The following is a 23615-nucleotide window of genomic DNA, read 5'->3' as shown; positions in this document are numbered from 1 at the left end:
TGAAAAGATAACCTTAGACAGCTCACAAATACAAACACACACACACACAAACACACACACACACACAATTAGAACAATTTTTTTGAAATTTTTAATTGAAGTACAAGATGCATATAACAAAGTTTATGAATCAAAAGTATACAGTTTATAAATTAGCACAGATTAAAAATGTCCCTGTAACCAGAACATAGATCAAGAAACAAGTCATTATCCATACTCCAGAAATCTCTATGTGCCCCCTTTCAGTCACTAACCCCCACTCTAGCATTGGTAACCACTATTCTAAAGTCCAAGATCATACATTACTTTTACCTCTTTTTGAATTCCATATAAATGGAATCACAGAATATGTACTATCTGGTATCTTCCATTTAACATGTTTGTAAAATTCACCCATATTGGTGTATGTAGTTGTAATTTGTTCACTCTCATTACTGCAAAGTATTCCACTGAGTAAATATTCCATAATTTATCTAGTCTACTACTGATTGACACCTGGACAGTTTCCAATTTGGGTCATTAAAAATGGTGCTCCTGTGAATAATCTTGTATATGCCTTTTTGAGAGTATATATATGCATTTCTGCTGGTATCCAGGAGTGGATATACCGGGTCACAAGGTGTGTACATGTCCTTCTTTAGTAGATATTGCCAAACAGTTTTTCCAAAGTGGTTGTGTGCCTAAGATATTTTTGAGGACATAATTCATCCTGGTCCTGCTCACATGACATCATATATTAAATTTCTACTTTGCCTCTCTGCAAGTAATTGCAATGCTAGTCAAGGGTATCAGTCTGCACCCCTCCCTTTCTTTCAGTTTTATGGGCTTATTACTTTGTAAAGAAGATTCTAGACTAATTTACCCCTCTATATTAACTGAGGGAGTGCTTTGTTTTGTCTGGGGTTTATATACTAAGGAGTATTGTAGGGAGGGAACCACACATTTGACTAAAAACTTCAGTCTGAAAACTAACTCAGCTGGGCGTGGTAGCGCATGCCTGTAATTCTGGCTACTTGGAAGGCTGAGGCGGAAGGATCGCCGGAGCCCAGCAGGTCGAGGCTGCGGTGGCCGGAAGCGGCCACTGCACTCCAGTCTGGGCAACAGAGTGAGACTCCAACTCAAAAAAAAAAAAAAGAAAAGAAAAGAAAACTAACTGATAGCTGCATTTTGCAACATCAGGTATGTTCAAGAACAATTTATTAAGCACCTACTCTTTGCCAGGTACCATGTTAAGCAATAAAATTCTTATATAAAAAATAATTACAAAAAGAAAAATAAGTATAAGATATGTAGTATTTATTTTAATAGCATAAATGAAACTATTAGTGGGCACTTACATTCTCAATACTGTCATCTACTGGCCTCATAGATAGTCCCCTTCATTTATTGAGGTCTTTGGCAAATGGTTTAAGATTATTTTCCTTCCAGCTCAACCCCTGACATTATCATGAATGATTCTTATACCCAAAGCCTCAAAGCTCCTTGGATATCTTCATCTCCAACAATGCTCATACATGCTCAGCTTCATCACTTCTTCAACCACCTGCACCTTGGAACTTAACAGTTAGAATTGCTTTACTTGTGAGTCTGCAGACTACTTGATAGCCTCTTATAAATCTCCTACTAACTTATTCCAACTACACTTGTTTGCAAACTGAAGTAATACAACCAGCCCATGTACTACCCCCAGAATTTTTCTCTTAGGCCTTCACCTCTTATATCATCCTTTCTTTTTTGACTTATTCTTTTATAGCATCACATCTGCAGTTATAATCAGCCACCCATTCTGATTGGTCAGAGTCTGTGGTAAGGAGCTCTGTAAATGTAAAGCCTTTAAGAAGGTCATCTAAAAAAACTTGGTGTTTAGTCTTAAAGGCATAAGAAGCCATTGTAGCCATTCTTGCAGGGACCAACATAATCAGACCAGTTGTGATTTGAAATTTTAAAAGATGACTATGGCTACAGTAAAGAACAGGTTGTTAGGAGGCCACTATGAAAGATGATAGACAAGTTCAATAGCTCATTATTTTTAACTGTTTTTCTTTTCTTTTCTTTTGAGTTGGAGTCTCACTCTGTCGCCCAGACTGGAGTGCAGTGGCCATTCCCAGTCACCGCAGCCTCGACCTGCTGGGCTCCGGTGATCCTTCCACCTCAGCCTTCCAAGTAGCTGGAACTACAGGTGCGTGCTATCACACCCGGCTAATTTTTTGATTTATTGTAGAGATGAGGTCTCGCCAAGTTGCCCAGGCGGGTCTCGAACCTGCAGGCTCAGGCAATCCACTCACTTCAGCCTCCCAAAGCGCGACTGAGCCACCGAACCCGGTTTAACTGCTTCTCTTAATCGTTATTTTCACTACTAATGCAGTTGAAAATTCTCTTTACAATTGTTACTAAAGTTTATATTTACTTTATTATGAATTTCTTATCTTTTGTACACTTTTATTTTTTTTTTGAGTTGGAGTCTCACTCTATCATCCTGGCTGGAGTGCAGTGGCTAATTTTTTATTTATTGTAGAGACGAGGTCTCACAAGTTGCCCAGGCTGGTCTCAAACCCGTGGGCTCAGGTAATCCACTCGCCTCGGCCTCCCAAAGTGCTGGAATTACAGGCTGAGCCACTGAGCCTGGCATTGTACACTTTTAATTGGTGCATTTTTTAATAAATCAGTTCAGATGATTTACTTATATATTTACAAACATTAATCTTTTTGCCATATTTACAGCACATATATCCCCAATTTTTATCCTGCATTCTAATTCAGTTTATTTTCCAACATAGAAAAATGCTCACATACTTCTTTGCATATTTAATACCTCTGAAATGTATTCTTTATATAGCATGGCTTTAAGATCTGAATTGACATCTATTCAACACATAGAATAATCCTTTCTTTTCCTTAAAATACCCTTGTATTAAGATCATATATGTATATACGGACATATGTAAGAGCTCATTTGAGTAAAGTATTCTTCTCTATTAGTCTATCTGAACATTGTTATTTCTTAACTATGTGGTTTTAAACAATGTACCCTTCTACTTCTTCAAATGTGTTTTTTCTAACATCACATGTATGATGACATTAATTCAAGTTCCAAAAAGAAGGCAAATTAAAGAATCTGTATTTGTTTATATTCTTCTTATAGTCCCCTACAGCATGTACCACACGGCTAAATACAGAGTAGAAATGTAACTGATTCTTTCTGAATAATTTGTTTCTCCTTCTAAGGAGCAAATGATTTTTTTTTTTTTAAGGCAACTCTGAGAACTTTCAAGAAAATCTGGCATCTACTCTCAAAGATCTCTAGATATATTCTGACAAGGAAAACCTTTCCTTAGTCTAAGATCTTATCTTTCATCATGGATTTATAAAGTAAACCAATGATTTTAAATATTAACAGTTGAACCTTAATCTTTTAAATACTAACACTGCGAACCAATTTTCTGCAGAATAGTATAATGAAAGAGAAAAATTATTAGGACTTAAAATTCATTAGGTAGCAAATTAAGCAATAAATCATAATGTTCACATATTCTCTTGATAAAACCCTTCAATCAAATAAATTAATATGTCATAAAATAATTTTCAAAATTCAAGACAAAAGACTTCAGAGACAAAATCACATAAATCCTTCTCTACATGCGCAGTCAATTAAGACCAGAAAACAACATCTTCAAACATAAATTTTAAGACAAATACTATTCAGTTTAATAGAGAGGTTAGCAAGCAAATTATAAAGATTGAAATAAGTTTCTTCAGGTTGAAGGAAATGATTTTTTAAAATTGTAAAGAAATGACTTGAACATGTTCTACAGTGGTCTATGTGCCAAGTAATTACTTTTTGGTTGATTTATTTTTTATGGGAGAGAAAAAAAAAAAACTACTGTATAGGAGGAAAAAAGGAATTGCATTCATTTATCAATAAAAATTCTTTACCAATTTTCTTACTAACAGTTATTATAGCAAATTAGACATTTATTGAAATATCTTTTTATCTTTTTCAAGTAATAAAATTTATCTTCAGTCTTTTCAAACAATGTATCTGCATTAACCTATAGTATCATAGTCCCATGTTTTTTGTTTTTTAATTAACATTGAATAAATGCCAGGCAATACTACCTCTATCAGTTAGGTAAACGGTTAATCTAAAATTAAAAAAAAAAAAAATCAAAGAAGGAAAACGTAATCAGACTGTAAACAACATTAAATTGTTCTCAATAAACTAAAATGTTCTACTGCCTTTAACATTTCTGCATAAGACCCTTAACTTATCTGCTTTCATTTTATCTTTATGTTGAGTAGTAGTACAGTATTCCCAATTTCCTTGAAAATTCAAATTTGGGAGTCATTGATTGATGTTTAGATCATGACAGAAAAAAGAATCTACAGATACATGAATACAAAAAAAAAAGTACTGAAGGGTGAGGGTTGAAGACTGAAGCCTGAGGAATATTAATTATCAATTTCATCAGAGCACTTAATTCTATCAGATGTTTTCTGGACAAGCCTTGGTTTATTGCAATTTTCTTCCTGTTGAATGTAGATCTATAAGTGCAGAGACCCATCTACTACTCCAGGATGCCTCAATCCATGGCACATAATAGATACTCATAGAAGTTGGTGAATTGTGATTAATGAGAAGGAAAAGGAGGGACAAAGATAGGAAAGAAAAAAGGGAAAAGAGAAATGGAGATAGGGGAAAAAGAAAAGGGAAAAAAAACAAATGAGGATTTAGCACCTTCCTAATTATGTATGGGGCTATATAGTGTCCTTTTACTTTAAATTCATTCATGTAACAATCTTATAAGGTATATATTATTAACCACATTTTACAGATGAAGAAAATAAAGTTTAGAAGGGTGCAAATCCACTCAAAGAAAATTAAACTCAGGATAGCTTGACTCTAATTCCCACATCTTTTTTACTCTACCTTGCTGTTACAAAGATAGCCTTTGAACAATACACAGAAAAGGATCAAAGAGAAAGATGGTTAATCAGTTTTAACCAGGTTTTAACCAGTAAAATGAATAAAATAATGGTATCACATAAAAGCAAGCAAGAATTGTCAAAAGGAAGCAATATGAGTATCAAAAGCTGTTAATTCCATTTTTCATAACTTCAAATTTGAAAGAAAAATGTTACTTTAGTAAGGAATAAATAATTGTAAAATGTTGATTTTATGTTGTAAAATTGTGCTTAAGGATTTTTTCATTCAAATTAAGCTATAAAAGAAAACTGATATTGAAATAATTTGATTATGTGCTATTTTTATAAAAATTGCTTCATGCAAAATTTTAAACATAAACTTTAATAGTGTATGAGAAGGAAAAAAGTAGACTTCTAGTAGTTAAATTACTAACACCAAAAATATTATTTTAAAAATTAGCTGGTCAACTCAATTGATGTCATAAAAGGCCTATTATAGAGGCAATACATAAGTCATAAGTTAATTACATGATACTTTTAAAAAGTATATTTTCTACTCTAGCATAGCCAAAGAATAATACTTCAAATGCAGAGAAGACTAAATCTCCAATGTGCTTATCTATCATCTAAACATTAATAATTTGCATTTTTAAGAGGCAAGATCTATGTTTAATGAGAAAATAATATCAAGAATAAGGAACAAAGACCAATAATAATTTAATACACATTAAATTATTATTGCTTTTGTGATATTTAATCAAATAATTCTCAAATAGTTATAAAAAAGACAGTACTCATTTACTAAGTGGCAGGCACTATTCTATGCATTTTAAATGTATAAACTTAACTATTCCTCAAAATAAACCCAAGAATGAGGTAAAACTGTGATATCATTTTACACATTAGGAAATGAGGGCAGTATAAGTCCTATAACTTGTCTTACACCATACACATACTAAGTAATAGACCAGGAATTCAAACCTAAGAAGTCTGGCTCTAAAGCTAAGGCTCTCTCTAGAGCAATTATTCTGCCAAAATCACTCATTAGTCATTATCTCTGTAACTAATCCAGATTTTGTCACCCCATTAGATCACTATTGCCATACAATTATTCAGAAAGCAAGAAGCGTATGATGAAAACTAATTTTAACATTTAAACTATTAAAAAATAATGACATCAATTTTAACTTGTCTTTGAAATTCTGTGCTCCTATTCATTCCATCTATAAATATTTGCTGAGTATATATCTCAATACTGCTAAACATCTAAATCTTTAAAAACGTTTTAATGTACAAAGACACATAAGTCAAATTCAGCCAACTTTCAATTAACTGTTAAATCAATTATTCTAATTCATCTCCCCCACCCCCACCAAGACCTATAGCCATGTCTACATCTATTCTGTCTTTGACTCATCTTTTCCACAAAACTCGACTACATAATACTCAGGTAATAAGTAATCACTAAGCACCGTTGAACAACAAATGACTGAATGAATAAATCTGAGTGATTATTTTTATTTGCATTAATCATAGTAGATTTTAATTCTTACCTAACTTTTTCTTCTCTCTCCTTCTATTATATCCATCTATGGCTAGATTACCCCTGGCTAGTTAGTTTATGCTAAGAAATTAAGAAATTCATAATCAAAAGGACAAATTTGAAATATATATATGTACACTTTACAAAACCAAATGAAAAGGCTAATTTTCACTTACTCATTTTGGCCTATCTATTCCCTGCACATGCATATGAATATGAGCACAGATAATAGTCAAAATACAAACTGAAAAACACTATGAAACTTTAAGGGATGTTTTTCCCCCCAACACTGAAGATTCTGTGGTCTAATAAAAAAGAATGTCTCTGGCATCATCCACTGACTAACCTTTTATATAAAATGACTTCATTTATGTGAATAAAAGAAAATGACTATTGAAATGAATCTTGACCTGAATCATTTGTAAAATGATTATAATCATAATAACTTTCTAACTTCTCTGTTTTATAAATTAGAAATTTATATATCTAATTTATATAAAGTATAACATACCCCTGTAAATATACTTTAGGTATCAGATCCACAGAAGTATTTAATAATAGTAATGGTCTAGTCATACACTGAAAGTTCAGCGTAGTAAAATTCATGCCACATAAAAGCTAGAGCAAAATTTACTAATCTACAAAACTGAAATAATAAGTAATATCTACAACTGACATTGCTCTCAGGTTCGAAAACTTGTATACTACTTTGACAATACAATCTCAACGTATATAAATTGCACAAAATCTAAAATGTATCTTACTATACACATAATAAAATTATATGAATTTTCACTGAAGCTGTCTTTATAATAACAGAAGACTGGACGCCATGTAAATATGCCACTCCTTTGCTCAGAATGTTCAACAATTTCTCATTTCTCTATAAAAGTTAGCGCTTTAGTCTCACAAGGGTCTGCATGATCTTATGATCAAAATGCCCATTACTTCTCAGAGCCCATCTCCTATTAATTTCTCTCTCCTCAGGAACACCATAAGAAGCCAATTCTTGTCTCAGGGCCTTTCACTGGCTCTTTCCACTGCCTGGAATATTCTCACCCCAGGCAGGCTCATCATTTGCTATCTTGGTTCTTTCAGATCTTTGCACACTGTACCAGGGAGGCTTTCCTTAAACACACTATGAATAAAAAAACCTCCCAGTGTTCCTTTCCCCTAATCTTGCTATATATTTTTCCAAAGAGTTTACTACCACCTGACATACTATGCATTTGTTTGTTTATTGACTGGCTCCTCCAGTTAGAGTAAAAGACCCATGATGGCCCAAAAATTAAGTCTATTTTGTTCACTGTTGCATCCCCAGAACCTAAAAGGGTACCTGACACCTGACACTCAATAAACATGTGTGTGTTGAATGAATAAATAAAAAACATGAAGTAACTGTATATGCACTAATAAAATGACATCTAAGAGATATTTAAAAAGTAAGATACAGAACATTACTGTCGTATACTCTGTGATTTATACAAAAAGAACAGGAGGCATATCACAATGCTTCTGGAAGGTTAATTCTGAGGAAGCAAACTGGGAAGCTAATAAAGGATACTTGGACCCATGTACATGTGCATATGCTACCTAGTCAAATAAATTAATTAAAGTTTTGCCTTTACAAACAAGAAATACATAAGAAAATCCTACAGAAAAATCTACAATTCAAATTTAAGAAATTAGCAAGTAGCTGGGCTCGGTGGCTCAGCCTGTAATCCCGCGCCTTTGGGAGGCTGAGGTGAGTGGATTGCCTGAGCCCGCGGGTTCAAGACCCGCCTGGGAAGCCGAGACCTCATCTCTACAATAAATCAAAAAATCAGCCAGGTGTGGTAGCGCATGTCTGTAATTCTGGCTACTCGGAAGGCTGAGGTGGAAGGATCACCGGAGCCCAGCAGACGAGGCTGCAGTGGCCGGGAGCGGCCCACTGCACTCCAGTCTGGGCGACCGAGTGACTCCAACTCAAAAAAAAAAAAAAAAAAGAAAGAAATTAGCAAGTATCATTTACATGTGACTAAAGTGTACTATTAGAAAAACTAAAATAGAATCTTATCTTTAACAGTATATATGTATTTATTTATTACTTATTTATTTATTTTTGAGTCGGAGTCTCACTCCATTGCCCAGGCTAGAGTGCAGTGGGACACTAGCGGCCAATCCAGTGTAGACCTGCTGAACTCAAGCGATCCTTCCACCTCAGCCTTCTAAGTATCCATAACTATAGGCACGTGCTACCACACCCGGCTAATTTTTTCTTTTTTTTTTTAATTGTAGAAACAAGGTCTTGCCAAGTTGCCTAGGCTGGTTTCGAACCCCTGGGCTCAGGCAATCCTCTCACCTCGGCCTCCCAAAGTGCTGGGATTACAGGCTTGAGCCACCACACCCGGCTTAACAGTATTTTATAATATATAAAATATGTTCATATGCATCATCTTATTTCAGTGTCATAGAAATCCTGTAAGACAAACTAAGTATATATTAATTTCCTTCTTCTAGGAAAAAGAAAACTCAGAAAAGTTAAGGAAAATGATTACACAGCAAGACAAAGCTCAGTTTGGGTCTCCTGATTCTTAGTCTAGTACTTTCCTCAGTGTATTACCATTTGGTAAGACTTAGAATTAACATTGTTTTTAGGTATTAAAGAAAGAAAATGTGCCTAATGATGAAAGCAGATAAAACTTCAATTGTCAATATAATGCCCCAATTTATTTCAGTTCCTTTTAGTGTTCTAAGCATATAACTGAAATAACAGACTACTGTAAAATAGATTACTATTGAGTCATAATGACAGATAATTTTTAGCCAACAAATCAAATATGTTGTTGATTTAAAATGTAACAAAATAGAATTCTACTGATATTGCCATTCAACTCAGCAAAACTAACTCAATAAGACATGCAGAAGATAAATATGTTGTTTGTTACTCTAGCAAAAGAGTTGAAACAAAATGTGTAATTTCAGAAACAACAAAGTAAAGGCAATTATCTTATAGAATGGATAAACATATTTTTTAAGTAGAAAGTCATTATATGGTGCCATCAGTACTAGATACATTTGACATATAAAGGAGATTCTTTCAACAAAAATTATTATATGTTTGGTCCAAAGCATATGTTGTTATAAAATAAAATAACTGGAGAGAAAAGGAAGTACAGGTCCTCAATTCATAAAAAGATTGAAAACGTCCTATGTTCTTTTAACTAGACAGCTTAAAAAATGAATAAAATGTTTTTAATCAATAAATAAATATAATAGGAAAGATAGCAGCTGATGTTTACTCAGATATTTAAAAACTGTGATGTTCTCATCACTATCCAAAAGCAGCCAACAAAGAGTTCACCCTCCTAACTATCCCCAGAAGGCAGATTCTTAAAACCCTAAGAGCTAGAACTAAAGTACTATATTAAAAAATCCTGAAGTTTATAGACCACTTAAGTAATGCAAATATCTTCAGAATTATCTATACATTTAGTCTGTCATTATCCCAATTGGACAAGAAAGAAGAACATATCTTTTAACTCAGCATTTCCCAGAGAATGCTCCATTGTACTATGGTCATCAAGACAGTCTCTGAAAGGGGGTTGGGACAATATTTTAAGAGACACTGCATTCCATACACTATTTCCCCTCTTGAGTATCTTATAACAAAGGCTTAGAAAATTCTTGCAGTTAATACTACTGTTTCTTTTGGCTTCACCTTACATGACCCAAATTCTGGAACTCATTCCTCCTTGGAACATTTCTTTTAACATCACACAAACTAGTGAAACACATGCACGGAGAAAACAAAGAACTTGTCTAATCTAACTGATCAAATCAATTATATAAAATTCAGACCTGTACTACTGCCAGCCTAGCAGAATAAATATTACTAGTAGTTAGAAAGGCCTTCCATAAATTATCACTATACTTCCCCTTTAGAAATTATAATAGCCTCAAAGATATTTTCTCTAAATGCACTGAAGATATGTATTTTTATAGTTCATTTCTTCCTCTTTAATATAGTACTGCCAAAGTTCAAATGAATTTATTCCCCTCTAGTAGTCTATAACCTTCAGGGTATAACTGAAAAGACTAATCTTTCCAGGAGTTAGAAATACTCTCTTAAGTTGGGGAAAGTAAGGCAGAATTTTTGTAAATAAGGTAACACTACGATTAAAGATTTTTAAAGGTTACTCTACTAGTAGATCAAAATTATTTTTTTTAAGTATTATTAAAGACCTGGCACAGTGTCTCACGTCTGTAGTCCCAGTGCCTTGAGAGGCCAAGGGAGGAGAATCGCTTGAGGAGAGGCGTTTGAGACCTACTTGGGCAAGATGGTAAGATCCCATCTCTACAAAAAAAATTTTAAATTTGCCAGATGTGATGGCAGGTGCCCATAGTCCTAGCTACTCAGAAGGCTGAGGCAGGAAGATCCCTTAAGCCCAGGAGTTTGAGTCTGCAGTGAGCTATGATTATGCCACTGCATTCCAGCCTGAGCAACAGAGTGAGACTCTGTTTGTATTAAAAATAATAAAATATTAAGGTTTACCAAATGGCAGTTTTTTATTGTTGTGGTAGACATGAAGCAATTCATTATGTTCCCTTACAGGTGTATCTTTAAAGGTGTTTCACTCTTATTACTAAATCCACTTAGTGTCATTGGCTAGATGAAATGGTGAATTCAAAAATTTAGAGTTTAAAGTAACTAACCTATTATGTCACCATCAACTGATTTAACAACCTATCTTCAAAAGGCAATTTTTCTTAAATTCTAAGTTGACATCAGGAAGGTAAGCATAATCTTTCAAAGTTTTACACTTAAATGTTTATAACTTGTCTTTTGATCACTTTGGGGCTCCTGTGAACTGATACTACCACTTATTATAACTAACATTCTCCTCTTGATGGAGATGTCTCTCTTTCTTCCGCAGCTTTATTTCTTTAGTCAGTCATTATAATCACTTTCGTACATGCATCTTCCTCCTTTGCCTCACTCTTACTTAAACCATCATACTTATGTAGCATACCCAAAGCTTTACATAAATCTAACCCTCTATCTAATCTGCATCATGCCAGGGTGGCTGAACACACCTGGTCAAAAAAATAAAACAAAATACAACCATGTTAACAAGTCATCTTAAACTCATAATCGCAATACTATGCAGTCTACCATATATTCTTGGTTGTATTCTACAGGACTGCAATCTTAAGTGAGCTCTTACTATTACCCAGTAATCTCATGATATTGTCCTAGTCCATACATTTTCCATTCACCTAGGAGTTCATTTCACACTGTCTTCCATTCTTCAAACATTCAATACTTCTTCCCACATCTTCACTCCCAGCCCATGACCTTGACTCTACTACACAGAGAACACAAAACAATCAGAAGAGAACGTTCATAAAATCCCTGTCACCGCCATATCTACCCATCTCTCCAGAACTACCATCCTGCCTGTCAATCACTGTACCAATGTTAAAGTTAATCAACTTCGGTACTAGATCCTATCCTCTCTCAATTATCTCCTTTCTTCTCAAAATGATTATTTTTTTCCCTCTCTGCTAGATTGTACCTTGAACAGTCAGAAATATTGGAGTATTTCAAGTAAAGAAATACTCCAATATTTCCAAATTTATGCCTTTGAAGCAGAATCCATGAAAAATGTTTCTATGCTCACTAAATGCAATTATTGTCTTTTCTTTCTCTCTTAGGGCCATCCTAATCAGGTATTTACCTCCACTATTCCATGGAAACTGCTCAGCAATGACCTCTGTGTTGCTAACTCACTCCAATACCGAACTATCAGTTCCCACCTTACTGCACCCATCAATAACATTTAATAAATTCATTACTACCTCTGCCTTGAAATACTTTCCTCACTAGGCTTCCAGGACACCAGATTCTCTTGATCTGCTTCTCTTTCACTGTTTTCTCCTGCACAGTCTCTTCTGTGAAGAAGTTTCCTTCTCTTCTCCTAGACCTCTTAACGTACCTCAGACTTCAATCTTTGTTCTTTTCTTCTCTGTCCTCTCTCATTTGGTAACTTCCTACAGTCAAATGGTTTTAAATACTATCTGCTGTCTATAACTCTAAAATGGACATACCCAGTTCAGATCATACTCTTGAACTCAGGTCCAAATGCCCAATATTTTTCTGACTTGTCTTTTTGGAAAGAAAAACTAAAGTCTTGATCTTCTTCATCAAAGCTGCTCTATGTATCATCTCTCCATCCCACTTAAAACCAATACTATTCCTCCAGTGTTCTAGCTAAAAATCTAAAAGTCACCTTTGACTCCTCTTTCTCATACCCCACATCCAAAGGAAATCTCATGGGTTCAACCTCAAAATATATTCAGGAGCTAAACACTTCTGGCTTACTATCCTTGCTCAAAATGTCATCTTCTATCACCTGGGTTACTGTAATAGTCTCATTCTTCCATCCTTGCTCCCCTTAAGTATATTCCCAACACAGTTGCCACAGTGATCTAATTTCAATCAAAAGTCAGAGCATGTCATTCCTCTGTCACAACCGTCCAAACCAATGGCTCCCTACTTAATTCAGAAAAAAGTCATAATCTAAGCCCCAAGATCTGTTCCTCATGACTTTCCTAAACTCATTCCCCATACTTTTACCTTTCCCTTCACTCAGACCTCCTTGCTATACCTTAATCAGTTCAGACATGTACCTGTATTATAGTCTTTGCAATGAATGCATCCTCTGACTAGAATGCTCATTTCCCAAAATTCTAAGTAGCCTACAAGTTTCTTGTTTCAAGTATTTGTTCAAATGACTTGAACAATTTATTTCTTAATGTCTCTTAATGGTGCTTATCGTAATCTGCATTTAAAATTGGGTCCCAACCTCTGACCTTCTAGATCCCCAATCATCTATCCTGCTCTGTTTTCACTCCTTGGCAATTATTTTCCAACATTATATGCAATTTACTTATTTATTAACTGCCATCCACTATAGAAAGTAACCTCTAAAAGAGATTTTTTAATTCATTTTATTCACTGATACATTTCAAGTACCTAGAAACGTGCTTAGCATATAATAGGAACTCAATAAATATTGCTTTACTAAAAAATAACTGTAGAAAACAAAGAATTACTGTTCAATACTTAAAATGTATCATTTTCTCCTTTGCATTTTGGCCAAAATTATGTGAAAAAAGATAACACTAGAAGGATAACCTATCTTGACAGAGATGAAAATATCCACCTCTATAAGTTTTTTAGATTTTTGTAAATTGAAAGGTATCTTAGTCTATTGCATACTGCTATAACAAAATATCTATGGCTAGATAATTTATAAAGGACAGAAATTTATTTCTCACAGTTCTGCAGGCTAGGAAGTCCAAGATCAAGGTGCCAGCAGATTTGGTATCTGGTAAGAGACAGGTGTGCAATTTCAAACTGGACTGTTGAACACTGTATCCTCCAAAGGGGAGGAACGCTTTGGCTTCATATGGTAGGAGGGCAAAGAGGCAAAGGGGGTTGAACTCACCCTTTTATAAGCAAATTAATCCTACCCATGAGGACAGAGCCTTCATGGCCTAATCACCTCTCAGAGATCCCACCGCTTAATACTGTTACAATGGCAATTAAATTTCAACATGAGCTATGGAGGGAACAAACATGCAAACCACAGCAATAAGCTTTAACTCTCATTGAAATATAGAGCTGAAATAAACATCAATAGACGTAAGAACCTGACTATACAACCCAAACCTGATTACACATCTGATCATCTGGAATTCTTATAAGAATATACAACGCATGGCCCATCTCAATGGTACAGTCCCTTAAACAACTCTTCCATGGAAATATTTGCCACTGAAAAGTCAGTGTTTTCATTAACACTGCCATTAACTACAATCATGTAGAACAGTTCATTGTCTCTCTTACTCTTAAAAAATGTTTAGGCCGAAATGTTCAGGCCAAGTTTTCACAATTTTCCATGATATCATAGTTTAATTTTGAGTTCTTCCAATTCTTCCATTATTCAACTAGGTTTCTCTTGTTGAAATTTTACACTATTTGTAAAGATGGAACTTATAAAGAAAGAATATCAACAGAAATGCTCATGTTAATTCCAGGCTTTTCTTGTAATGCTATTCATAAAGCAGTCATTTGGGGGAAAACAAATTATTTAAAACTTTATTTTTCTGTTTCCATGTAAACCAAAAAGTAATATTCTAATTATTAACTGAAAAAAGTGAATTATGCAAAGATTTTATTAACCTCTATGGAAGTATTATTAAGTTTTGAGAACTATATATTGCTAATATTTCCACTTGCTTTGAAAAGATACTGTAAAGTCTCATTAACTGGCATCAGTTTGGAGGATGCCCTGTCTTCTAAAATTTAATTTTTTACTTTAACTACATATATTATAATATCCTTCTGTAAAAATTTTTAAAGATTTACTAAAGGCATTGCTTCAATAAATAGATAAGATATAATTTATAATTAGCATTTCAACAGTTTAAAAGGAATTGAATAAAATGAAATATGTTACATCATTTTGTAAAAAATGTACAAGATAATATAACCATTTGATAAATAGGCACAAGAGAAGAGCATGAAGGTGCCAGAAAGCAATCTGTTCTCTTAAACTGTTTCACGCATTCTCTCTGAAACATTACTTAATTCATTTGTTAAACAAAGCTTTTATACAATATGAAAAACTGAACTCCAAAGGATCACAAATACTTAATAAAATAAGAATTAATGAACATTTTAAATTTGAAAGCCACATTTTTAATTATAATTATCAACTGGGAATTGCTATCATCTAGCAACTTGAATACTATCTTTTATTCTATCATAATAATGCCAACAGGGTTATCTGCACATAAAGATACTTAAAATAAATTTGATAACTGGATTTAGTCAATTTGCCACCAAGTCAAGTCTTTAAATAACCAACTTGACACCTGTACGGAAACAGGGAAATGTTATAAAACACACTCAGAGAACAAAAGAATTCCAGATAAGATATTCAAATGCCAAGCAAAAGAAAAATATTTCAGAAGTTTCTGTGAAAGAATGCATATGCCAGATAGTCATCAAGAAATGCAAAACAAGAAAGGACATTTAATAGGGTCGTAGGCATATATGCTAAGATCCTTATAGATAGGACAGCAAAGGAGAGCAAGGATTCATAAGATCCACAATTCACAAATGATATGCTCAATTAATATGGCTCATTTAATAACAAAAATAGCAATGGCCGCAATAAGTTTAAATACTTCATATTCATTTATACATTAGAATCCATTTAACAATCAAACCATACTATTTAGAACCACATAAACTAAAAATTACTAAAATATCAGCTATAGCATAATTATAATAGTTCTGTCTGTGGACTATATCCAGCTCCCCACAGAAAATGTCAAAAATATTAATTGCTCAGACTCCTTCAACCTAGGCTCTTCTGACACTTGGGGCAGGGTAAATTGTGGTTGGGAGGACCTGTTCTGTGCATTTTAAAAGGTTTAGCAGCATCACCAGTTTCTACCCACTAGATACCAATAGCATACACTAGTTGTAAAGTTAAAAAAAAAACTGTAGACACTCAAATGTTTTCTGGGGCGGTGGGGGCGCTTCTTGGTAAGAACCATCAACATAGACAAACAGATGATTAGATTAGATTAGATTAAAGATAGATAGATGATAGGTAGATGATGAGAGAGAGAGAGATCTTTAAAAAGAAAAAGAGTGAGAGAGAAGAGAAGGGAGGGGAGGACAATAAGCAGGAGAAGAGTGAGAGGAACAGAGGGGGAGAAGGGGGAAGAAGGGCGGGAAGAAGAAAGGAAGGAAGGAAAGAAGCAAGGAAAGGAGGGAAAGGAATTTTATACTAGGCATTCTTAAACAGTTAGTAAAACTATAAAATAAGTGTAATTTCAAGCTGGTGAATCTGAATATATTTATTGAAGTTTAAGGATCATATCTGGTCAATAAGAATATTTTTAAAATATTGTGTATTGTAAAAGCAATAAGCACACCACTAATCTTAGGTAAATAAGATTCTACTACTCTTATGAAGAAAAAAGTAATAAACAGAGTTCTCCTTATTTCTTACTTCTTTTTTTTTTTTTGAGTTGGAGTCTCACTCTGTCGCCCAGACTGGAGTGCAGTGGCTGCTTCTGGCCAACACAGCCTCGACCTGCTGGGCTCTGGCAATCCTTCCACCTCAGTCTTCCGAGTAGCCGGAATTACAGGCATGCACTACCACGCCTGGCTGATTTTTTTATTTATTGTAGAGATGAGATCTCGCCAAGTTGCTCAGGTGGGTCTCAAAATTTCTTACTTCTATCTTAAGAATAACACCCTAACTTCCTGCTGTCTCCCAGGAATAAATACACCTGCAGTCTTTCTTTCCAGTTTTGAAGGCAAGAAAAGAACTTTTTCCTCTGACTCTGCAGGTGGTTTCTGAAAATGCTCTCCAGGTGACCTAAGGTGACTGACAAGTCTATTTTGCATTTACAAACAAGTTTAATAGGACCTGCATATTACAAACAAGTTTAATAGGACCTACATATTAACAATGATATTTTGTTATAGTAAATTGGAATTAATTTTTGTATTCACTTACTAGCTAGACACTACTCTTTAAAGTTTCTCATTGGATTACTCTTTAGCTTACCATAGATGTAACTGATCGTGCATCTTCTTCATAATTTACTACCGGAGGTGGCTCTTTTCCATCATTTTCGTGAACTTTTTGCTCTAGTAATTCTTTCTGTACTGCAAACTTCGCCTCAGTGCATCTCAGCTGCTGGACTGACTGTTTCAGCTCTTCAAGTGTCTGTTTTTGGCTTAGCAAGAGCACAATACTAAAAGAGAATAAATTAAATATAAATGATTTCGACTTATTTAAGAAATAAAGACATGAAAGGAAACTTTATATATGTGCAGATTATGCTTTTGCTTTCTTTCATCTTCTTCTTTATAAGAGTCCTTCAGAATCATAAGAAATATAAAACTAAACAGATTTTAAGTAACCTCAATATTTATTAAATGTTAGTATTAACAGGCAGGGCACAATGACTCATGAATATAATCTCAGCACTTTGAAAAGCTGAGGTGGGAGGATCCCTTGAGGTCAAGAGTCCAAGACCAGCCTGGGCAACATAGAGAGAACCCATCTCTTCTAAAGAAAAATTTTTTAATTAGCCGGGCACAGTGGCACACGACTGTAGTTCCAGCTATTCAGGAGGCTGTGGCAGGAGGACTACTTGAGCCCTGGAGTTCAAGCCTACAGTAAGCTATGACTTTGCCACTGCACTCCAGTTTGGGTGATATAGCAAGAACCTGTCTCTTAAAAAAATTAATTAAAAACCAATCAATGTTAGCATTAACAAAATAGAAGGAAACATTTGGAGGCAAAGTCAATCTCAAAATGTTTTCAAATACATTATAATCTATGACATTCATTTCACTTTACAGCTAAACTATATCCTTCACGGAGTACAGACACCTCAGTCCAAAAATGTAGAGCCTAAAATGAATTAAAATGGCAGAAGCAGACTAACACCCTACCTTCCTGAGATTTACTTTACTTCAAATCTCAAAGGCAATATACCTAGGATCAGATCTGTGCTTAGGGCAAAATAAATCAAATCAAGGGGACAGCTTGGGCATAGAGCTTGTATATGTTGTGAGTACCATGGGTTGCAAGTCAAGAAAAGGATTTATGACAAAGACTAAGGGCTGAGATGTGATCAAGGGACTGAGCAAAACCTAAGTCCCCACATCTTTCCAACATTAATACAAAGACAGTAGATGTCCTCATCCCCCGTTTAGAGAACTACAGAAGTTGTATATTGCCTTACTGTGACATTTTATCAAGGGATAAGATGAAGGCTGCCTTCAATGGAAGTTCATACTAATTCACCCCCATGAATGCTGCAGGGAGTAGTAGTAGGGAACACCTCTGGATGTAACCCATGCCCTGCTATATATTATAATAATTTCTTAAAAGTGTCATGCACCACTGAAAGTTATTAAAAAGTACGAGACAACAGATTATAAACTAGGGTAGGTATCAGAATTGAAGAATAAGGTCAGAAAATTTTATCTTCTTAGCTGAAGATTATAAGGCTCAACACAAACTGAATAAGTATTTGTAGGCAAAAGTAACCCACACTAAGAGAGATTTATTTATAAATATGTGGCTCAAATTAAGCTCAAATCTAATTGAGCAGAATACAAACTCAGTGACTGGTAGCAAGTTTCACGTAAGTGTCCTAACAAAAGGTAGAGAACAGGACAAAGTTTGGGAAAAGTAGAACTACTGATTAAGAATACTTGTAAGAAGCTAGACATGGTGGCTTATGCCTGTAACCCTGGCACTTTGGGAGGCTGAGGTAGGAGGACTGCTTGAGCCCAGGAATTCAAGACCAGCCTAGATGACATAGCGAAACTTCATCTCTACAGAAATCAAAAATTAGCTGGGAATGGTGAAGTATGCCTGTAGTCCCAGCTACGTGGGAGGTGGAGGTAGAAGAGTTGCCTGAGCACAGGAGATGGAGGCCACATCCAGCCTGGGCAATACAGCGAGACTCTGACTCAAAAAAAAGAATACTTATAAGAAGCCTAGCAATGTCCAGAATTCAGAAATCAATAAATGGTAATTATGACATATCATAATCATTTAAAAACCTGTGACCTGTGTTCTAAATCCATACACATTTCTTGATAAACTCATGCTGGTTTGCTTTTTTTTAATAGCAATTTGGCACTTTTGATTTCTCAACAGTCTCTTGGGAGAAAGTTGATTTTTAAATCAATAACTTTTGTGAACTTAAATTTATAAGGACCAGGTCCCGGAAAAGATTGTATCCACTAAAGCATCTTGAGGATTTCTTCTTTTCATCTCATAGTTATCAAAAAAAAAAAAAAAAATCACAGCAATGACAAAAGTATAAGAAACAATTTTAAATAGATAAAGCGATAAAAAGAAATCTTCAAGTATATGCATGTTTGGGCATTTTCATTGCTGGGGAGCAAGTGTACTATGTGTGACCATACTTGAAAAGGAGAGGGCAAAAGGAAATCTGAAAGTAGATTCCTCCAGGTTCTGCCTAAGTCTTTTTCTCTAATAATATGGCTATATATCTGTACTGCATCACTAGAATAAGTCTTAGTCTTGAGAACAATTATATACTTGTCCCCTGAGACTTTCTAGCAAATCTCCAAACATAGGCGGGGTAGTCTTAGGTTCCCCTGACATACATATTTTTCCTATTCCTCCCAACAAGTATTGGCGAAGGGAAAGCCTAGGCATCCCAGAAATAGACCTACAGAAATATGCCCAACTGATTTCTGACAAACAGGTAAAAACAATTCAATACAGCAAAGATACTCTTTTAAATAAATGGTGTTAAAAAAAGGTAGACATACATATGCAAAAAATTAAACTGTAACCTAAGTCTCACGCCTTATATAAAAAGTCTCTATCTTATACAGAAAATTATCTTCAAAGAACAAAGAAATTGTGAGATATATATGTAATATATAACATGTAATGTATACAATAATACATGTTATATATTACACATATAATATATAATATAACATGTAATGTATAACATGTAATATATTACATATATAATGGAATATTAATTGGACATTAAAAAGATGGAAATCCTGACATTTGCAAACAACATATGAACCTTGAAGGCTTTAGGCTAAGTGAAATAAGTCAGACAGAGAAAGATAAATACCTCATGATCTCACATATATTTGGAATCTTAAAAAGTTGCATTCACACAAACAGAGAGTAGAATAGTAGCTACCAGAGTAGGAGGGAGGTAGAAAATAGGAAATGTTGTTCAAAAGGAACAAACTTTCAACTACAAGATAAGTAAGTTCAGGGACTCTAATGTACAGAATTATGACTACAGTTGACAATACTGAATTGTATATTTGACATTTGCTTAAACGTTCTGACCAAAAAGTAAAACAAACAAAGGGTAACTAGGTAAGGAGACAGGTGTGTTAATTAATTTGACTGTAGTAATCATTTCACAAAACACATATATCTGATCACACATTGAACACCTTAAACTTATGTAATTTCATTTATCAATTATACCTCAATAAAAGTTGGAAAATTTTAAGTATGTACATGGTAAATTTAAGTTGCTTTAATTTAAAATTATCTTAAAATGGATCGTAGATTTAAATGTAAAATTTCAAGCTACTAAACTTTTAGAGAAACATAGTATAAAATTGGTATCTAGAGTTAGCCCAAGAATCCTTAGACTTGAAACCAAAGCACAAATTCATAAAAGGTAAAATAGATAAATGGACTTCTTTAAAATTAAAAAACTTTGTTCCAGAAAGAACTTGTCAAGAAATTGAAAAGACAAGCTACAAACTGAAAGAAAAATATTAACAAATCACATATCTGACATAGGACTAGTATATAGAATACGTAAAGAGTTCAAAAGTTTTTTTAAAAATCCAGATAATGGGCAAAAGAGTTTAACAGGTATTTCACTAAAACAGGATATACAGATGACAAGTACACTGAAAAGTTGTTCCAAAACATCAACCATTAGAAACTGCATATTAAAACAATGAGGTATCACTACATACCTACTAGAACACATTAAAAAACAATGATAACACTAAATGCTGGAGAGGATGAGAAAAAACTGGATTACTCACACATTGCTGGTAGAAATGTATAATAATAGTAAAGCCACAAAAAATTAAGCATGCAATTAGCATACAATTAGCAACTGTACTCTGACAGTTACGCCACAAAAATTCAAATTTATTTTCAAACAAAAACCTGTATGTGAATTTTAGAGCACATTTTTTTTGGCAATAATACAAAACTAGAAATAACCCAGATGTCCTTAAAGGATGAATAACTAAACATTTTGTGGTGCATCTATATGGTTATAGGTTGCATTGTACCACCCAATAAGATATGCTCAAGTCCTAACCTCTGAAACCTCAGAATGTGATCTCAGAATGTGAAACAGGGTTGTTGCAGATATAAATAGTTAAGATAAAGTCATACTGGAGTAGGATGGGTCCTTAACCGACATGACTATTATCCTTATAAGAAGAGGAAAATTTGGATATAGAGAACAGACCACCCACCACCACCTCACACGCAGGGCACCTTGTCTACCTCCTAGGAGACCTCTGACCAGCTATCTTATATAGGTGTTCACCTGTTATTCTTCTATCTTATTCCATTCTTTCATAGCAATTATCAAAATTGGTAATTTTTAAAATTTTGTATCGGCCTTTCTCCTCAAAAGTGTAAGCTTCATGAGACATGTGACCATGCATTTCTTATCTCTCATCGTATTCACAGCACCTAGTAGATGTGCAGTCATTATTACTGACTACTCTATTAACGTAATGCCTGTACTCATACCCTGATAAATAAAATGTAGATGGAGGAACATAATCACACCTATTAAGTAGATGAAAAGAGAAGCAAAGGTTTGAGTCAAAAAATGCCAAAAATTCAAAGAATCTCATAACTTCTTAAAGATTACCTCCTCCAACAACATATAGTCAGACATTCTGGTGAGAGGTTCAGCATGTTCCATCGTATGTCTTTATATACACTTAGTTTTAAAATAAGGGTCATTCACAATGTGTGTATTTGCAAAACTATACAAAGTAGAGCCACTTGGTCATTTGTAAATGTGAAGAAATTCATTCACACATAGAGAAAAGCAAAAGATAATTCTTTTAATTTTATATGTGCAATAGTTGATAAGTATTATCATTCAAATAGAATCTTCTGTTGATGCAACGTTGAAAATTTCCCAGATTTAGTAAAGGAATGCCCAGAATAACTCAAATTTTCCTGTTAAAGGTTCGTTTCCAAGATGATATTGCAATGGGTTGAATGCTTGTATGCTGTCAAAATTAATATGCTGAAGTCCTAATCCCCAACTGAACAACATTAAGAGGTGGAGAATTTGGGGAGGTAATTAAATTATAAGGCTAGAGCTCTAATGAACAGGATGAGTCCCCTTATAAAAGGGTTCCCAGAGAGCTCTCTCAACCTCTTTCTGCCATATGAGGATATAATGAGAAGACAGCAGTCTGCAGTGTGGAAGAGAACCCAATCATGCTGGCACGCAATTTCGCTTACAGCCTCTGGAACAATAGGAAATAAATTCTGCTCTTTTTTAAGCTACGTAGTCTATACTACTTTGTTGTAACAGGCCAAAGTGACTAAGATAAAAACTTAATACCATGTTTTAATAAAAGCTATAACATAAATGAGAGAAGCTGGGCTTCTAGAATTTATCATACTCAATGTGGCATAATACATATATGATGTTGCCATTCACTGAAATAAGGAATACTAAGAGTGAACTAGGTTATGGTGGATTGGACAGGGTTTGTATTGAGGAGATTTTAATTCAGCCCTTAAACAAGGAAAATTTGGGGTACTTCTAAGACATCCAAAAAGACATATCAAGTAGGCAATTGATTTCATGGCCATAGAGTTCAGAAAAGAAATCTGAAAGAGTGTAATAAATGGGTCATCTTAGGAGATCACCTAGGGAGACAGTTGGGGGAGGAGAACCAGAGAGCCTAGAGCCATCCCTTTAGTAACTCTACAACGAATTGGATTACCAGCAACATTCTTCTCAGACCTAGAAAAAACAACACAGGAATTCATATGGAAACACAAACGTCCAAGAATAGCCAGAACAATCCTCAGCAAAAAAAAACAAAGCAGGTGGTATCATATTACCAGACTTCAAACTTTACTATAAAACTACAATCATCAAAACAGCTTGGTACTGGTATAGGAACAGACATATAGATCAATGGAATAGAATTGAGATTCCAGAAGCAAAACCTCAATTTCTCAACCAACTCATCTTCGACAAAGCCCCCACCACCTACCACTGGGGAGAGGAGAACCTATTCAGTAAATGGTGCTGGGAAAGCTGGCTGACCACATGCAGAAGATTGAAACAGGACCCCTATCTATCCCCATGCACAAAGGTTAACTCCAAATGGATCAGAGACCTAAATGTAAAACCTCAAACCATAAGAACCTTAGAAAATGAAGGAAATACCCTCATGGAAATCGGAACTGGCATCCAATTCCTGAACAAAACCCGAAACCCACAGGTCATAAGAGAGAAGATAGAC

At 34.5% G+C, this 23615-nt stretch overlaps 1 protein-coding gene across 2 annotated transcripts in view; it reads right to left on the bottom strand.

Annotated features, from left to right (window-relative positions):
• FER (FER tyrosine kinase) overlaps positions 1–23615 on the bottom strand; it is a 414242-nt gene that overhangs the window by 269920 nt on the left and 120707 nt on the right. For both annotated transcript variants that reach the window (XM_008056755.2, XM_008056756.2), the window contains one exon: positions 17107–17296. In XM_008056755.2, the coding sequence (XP_008054946.1) occupies positions 17107–17296 (190 nt within the window). The remainder of the gene's footprint in view (positions 1–17106; positions 17297–23615) is intronic.

This window comes from Carlito syrichta, unplaced genomic scaffold (genome assembly GCF_000164805.1).
Source record: "Carlito syrichta isolate Samal-C Ts95f unplaced genomic scaffold, Tarsius_syrichta-2.0.1 Scaffold302457, whole genome shotgun sequence".
In the NCBI taxonomy this organism is placed as follows: domain Eukaryota; kingdom Metazoa; phylum Chordata; class Mammalia; order Primates; family Tarsiidae; genus Carlito; species Carlito syrichta.
The sequence above is the reverse complement of the archived record's forward strand: the minus strand, read 5'-3'. Positions and strand labels throughout refer to the sequence as shown.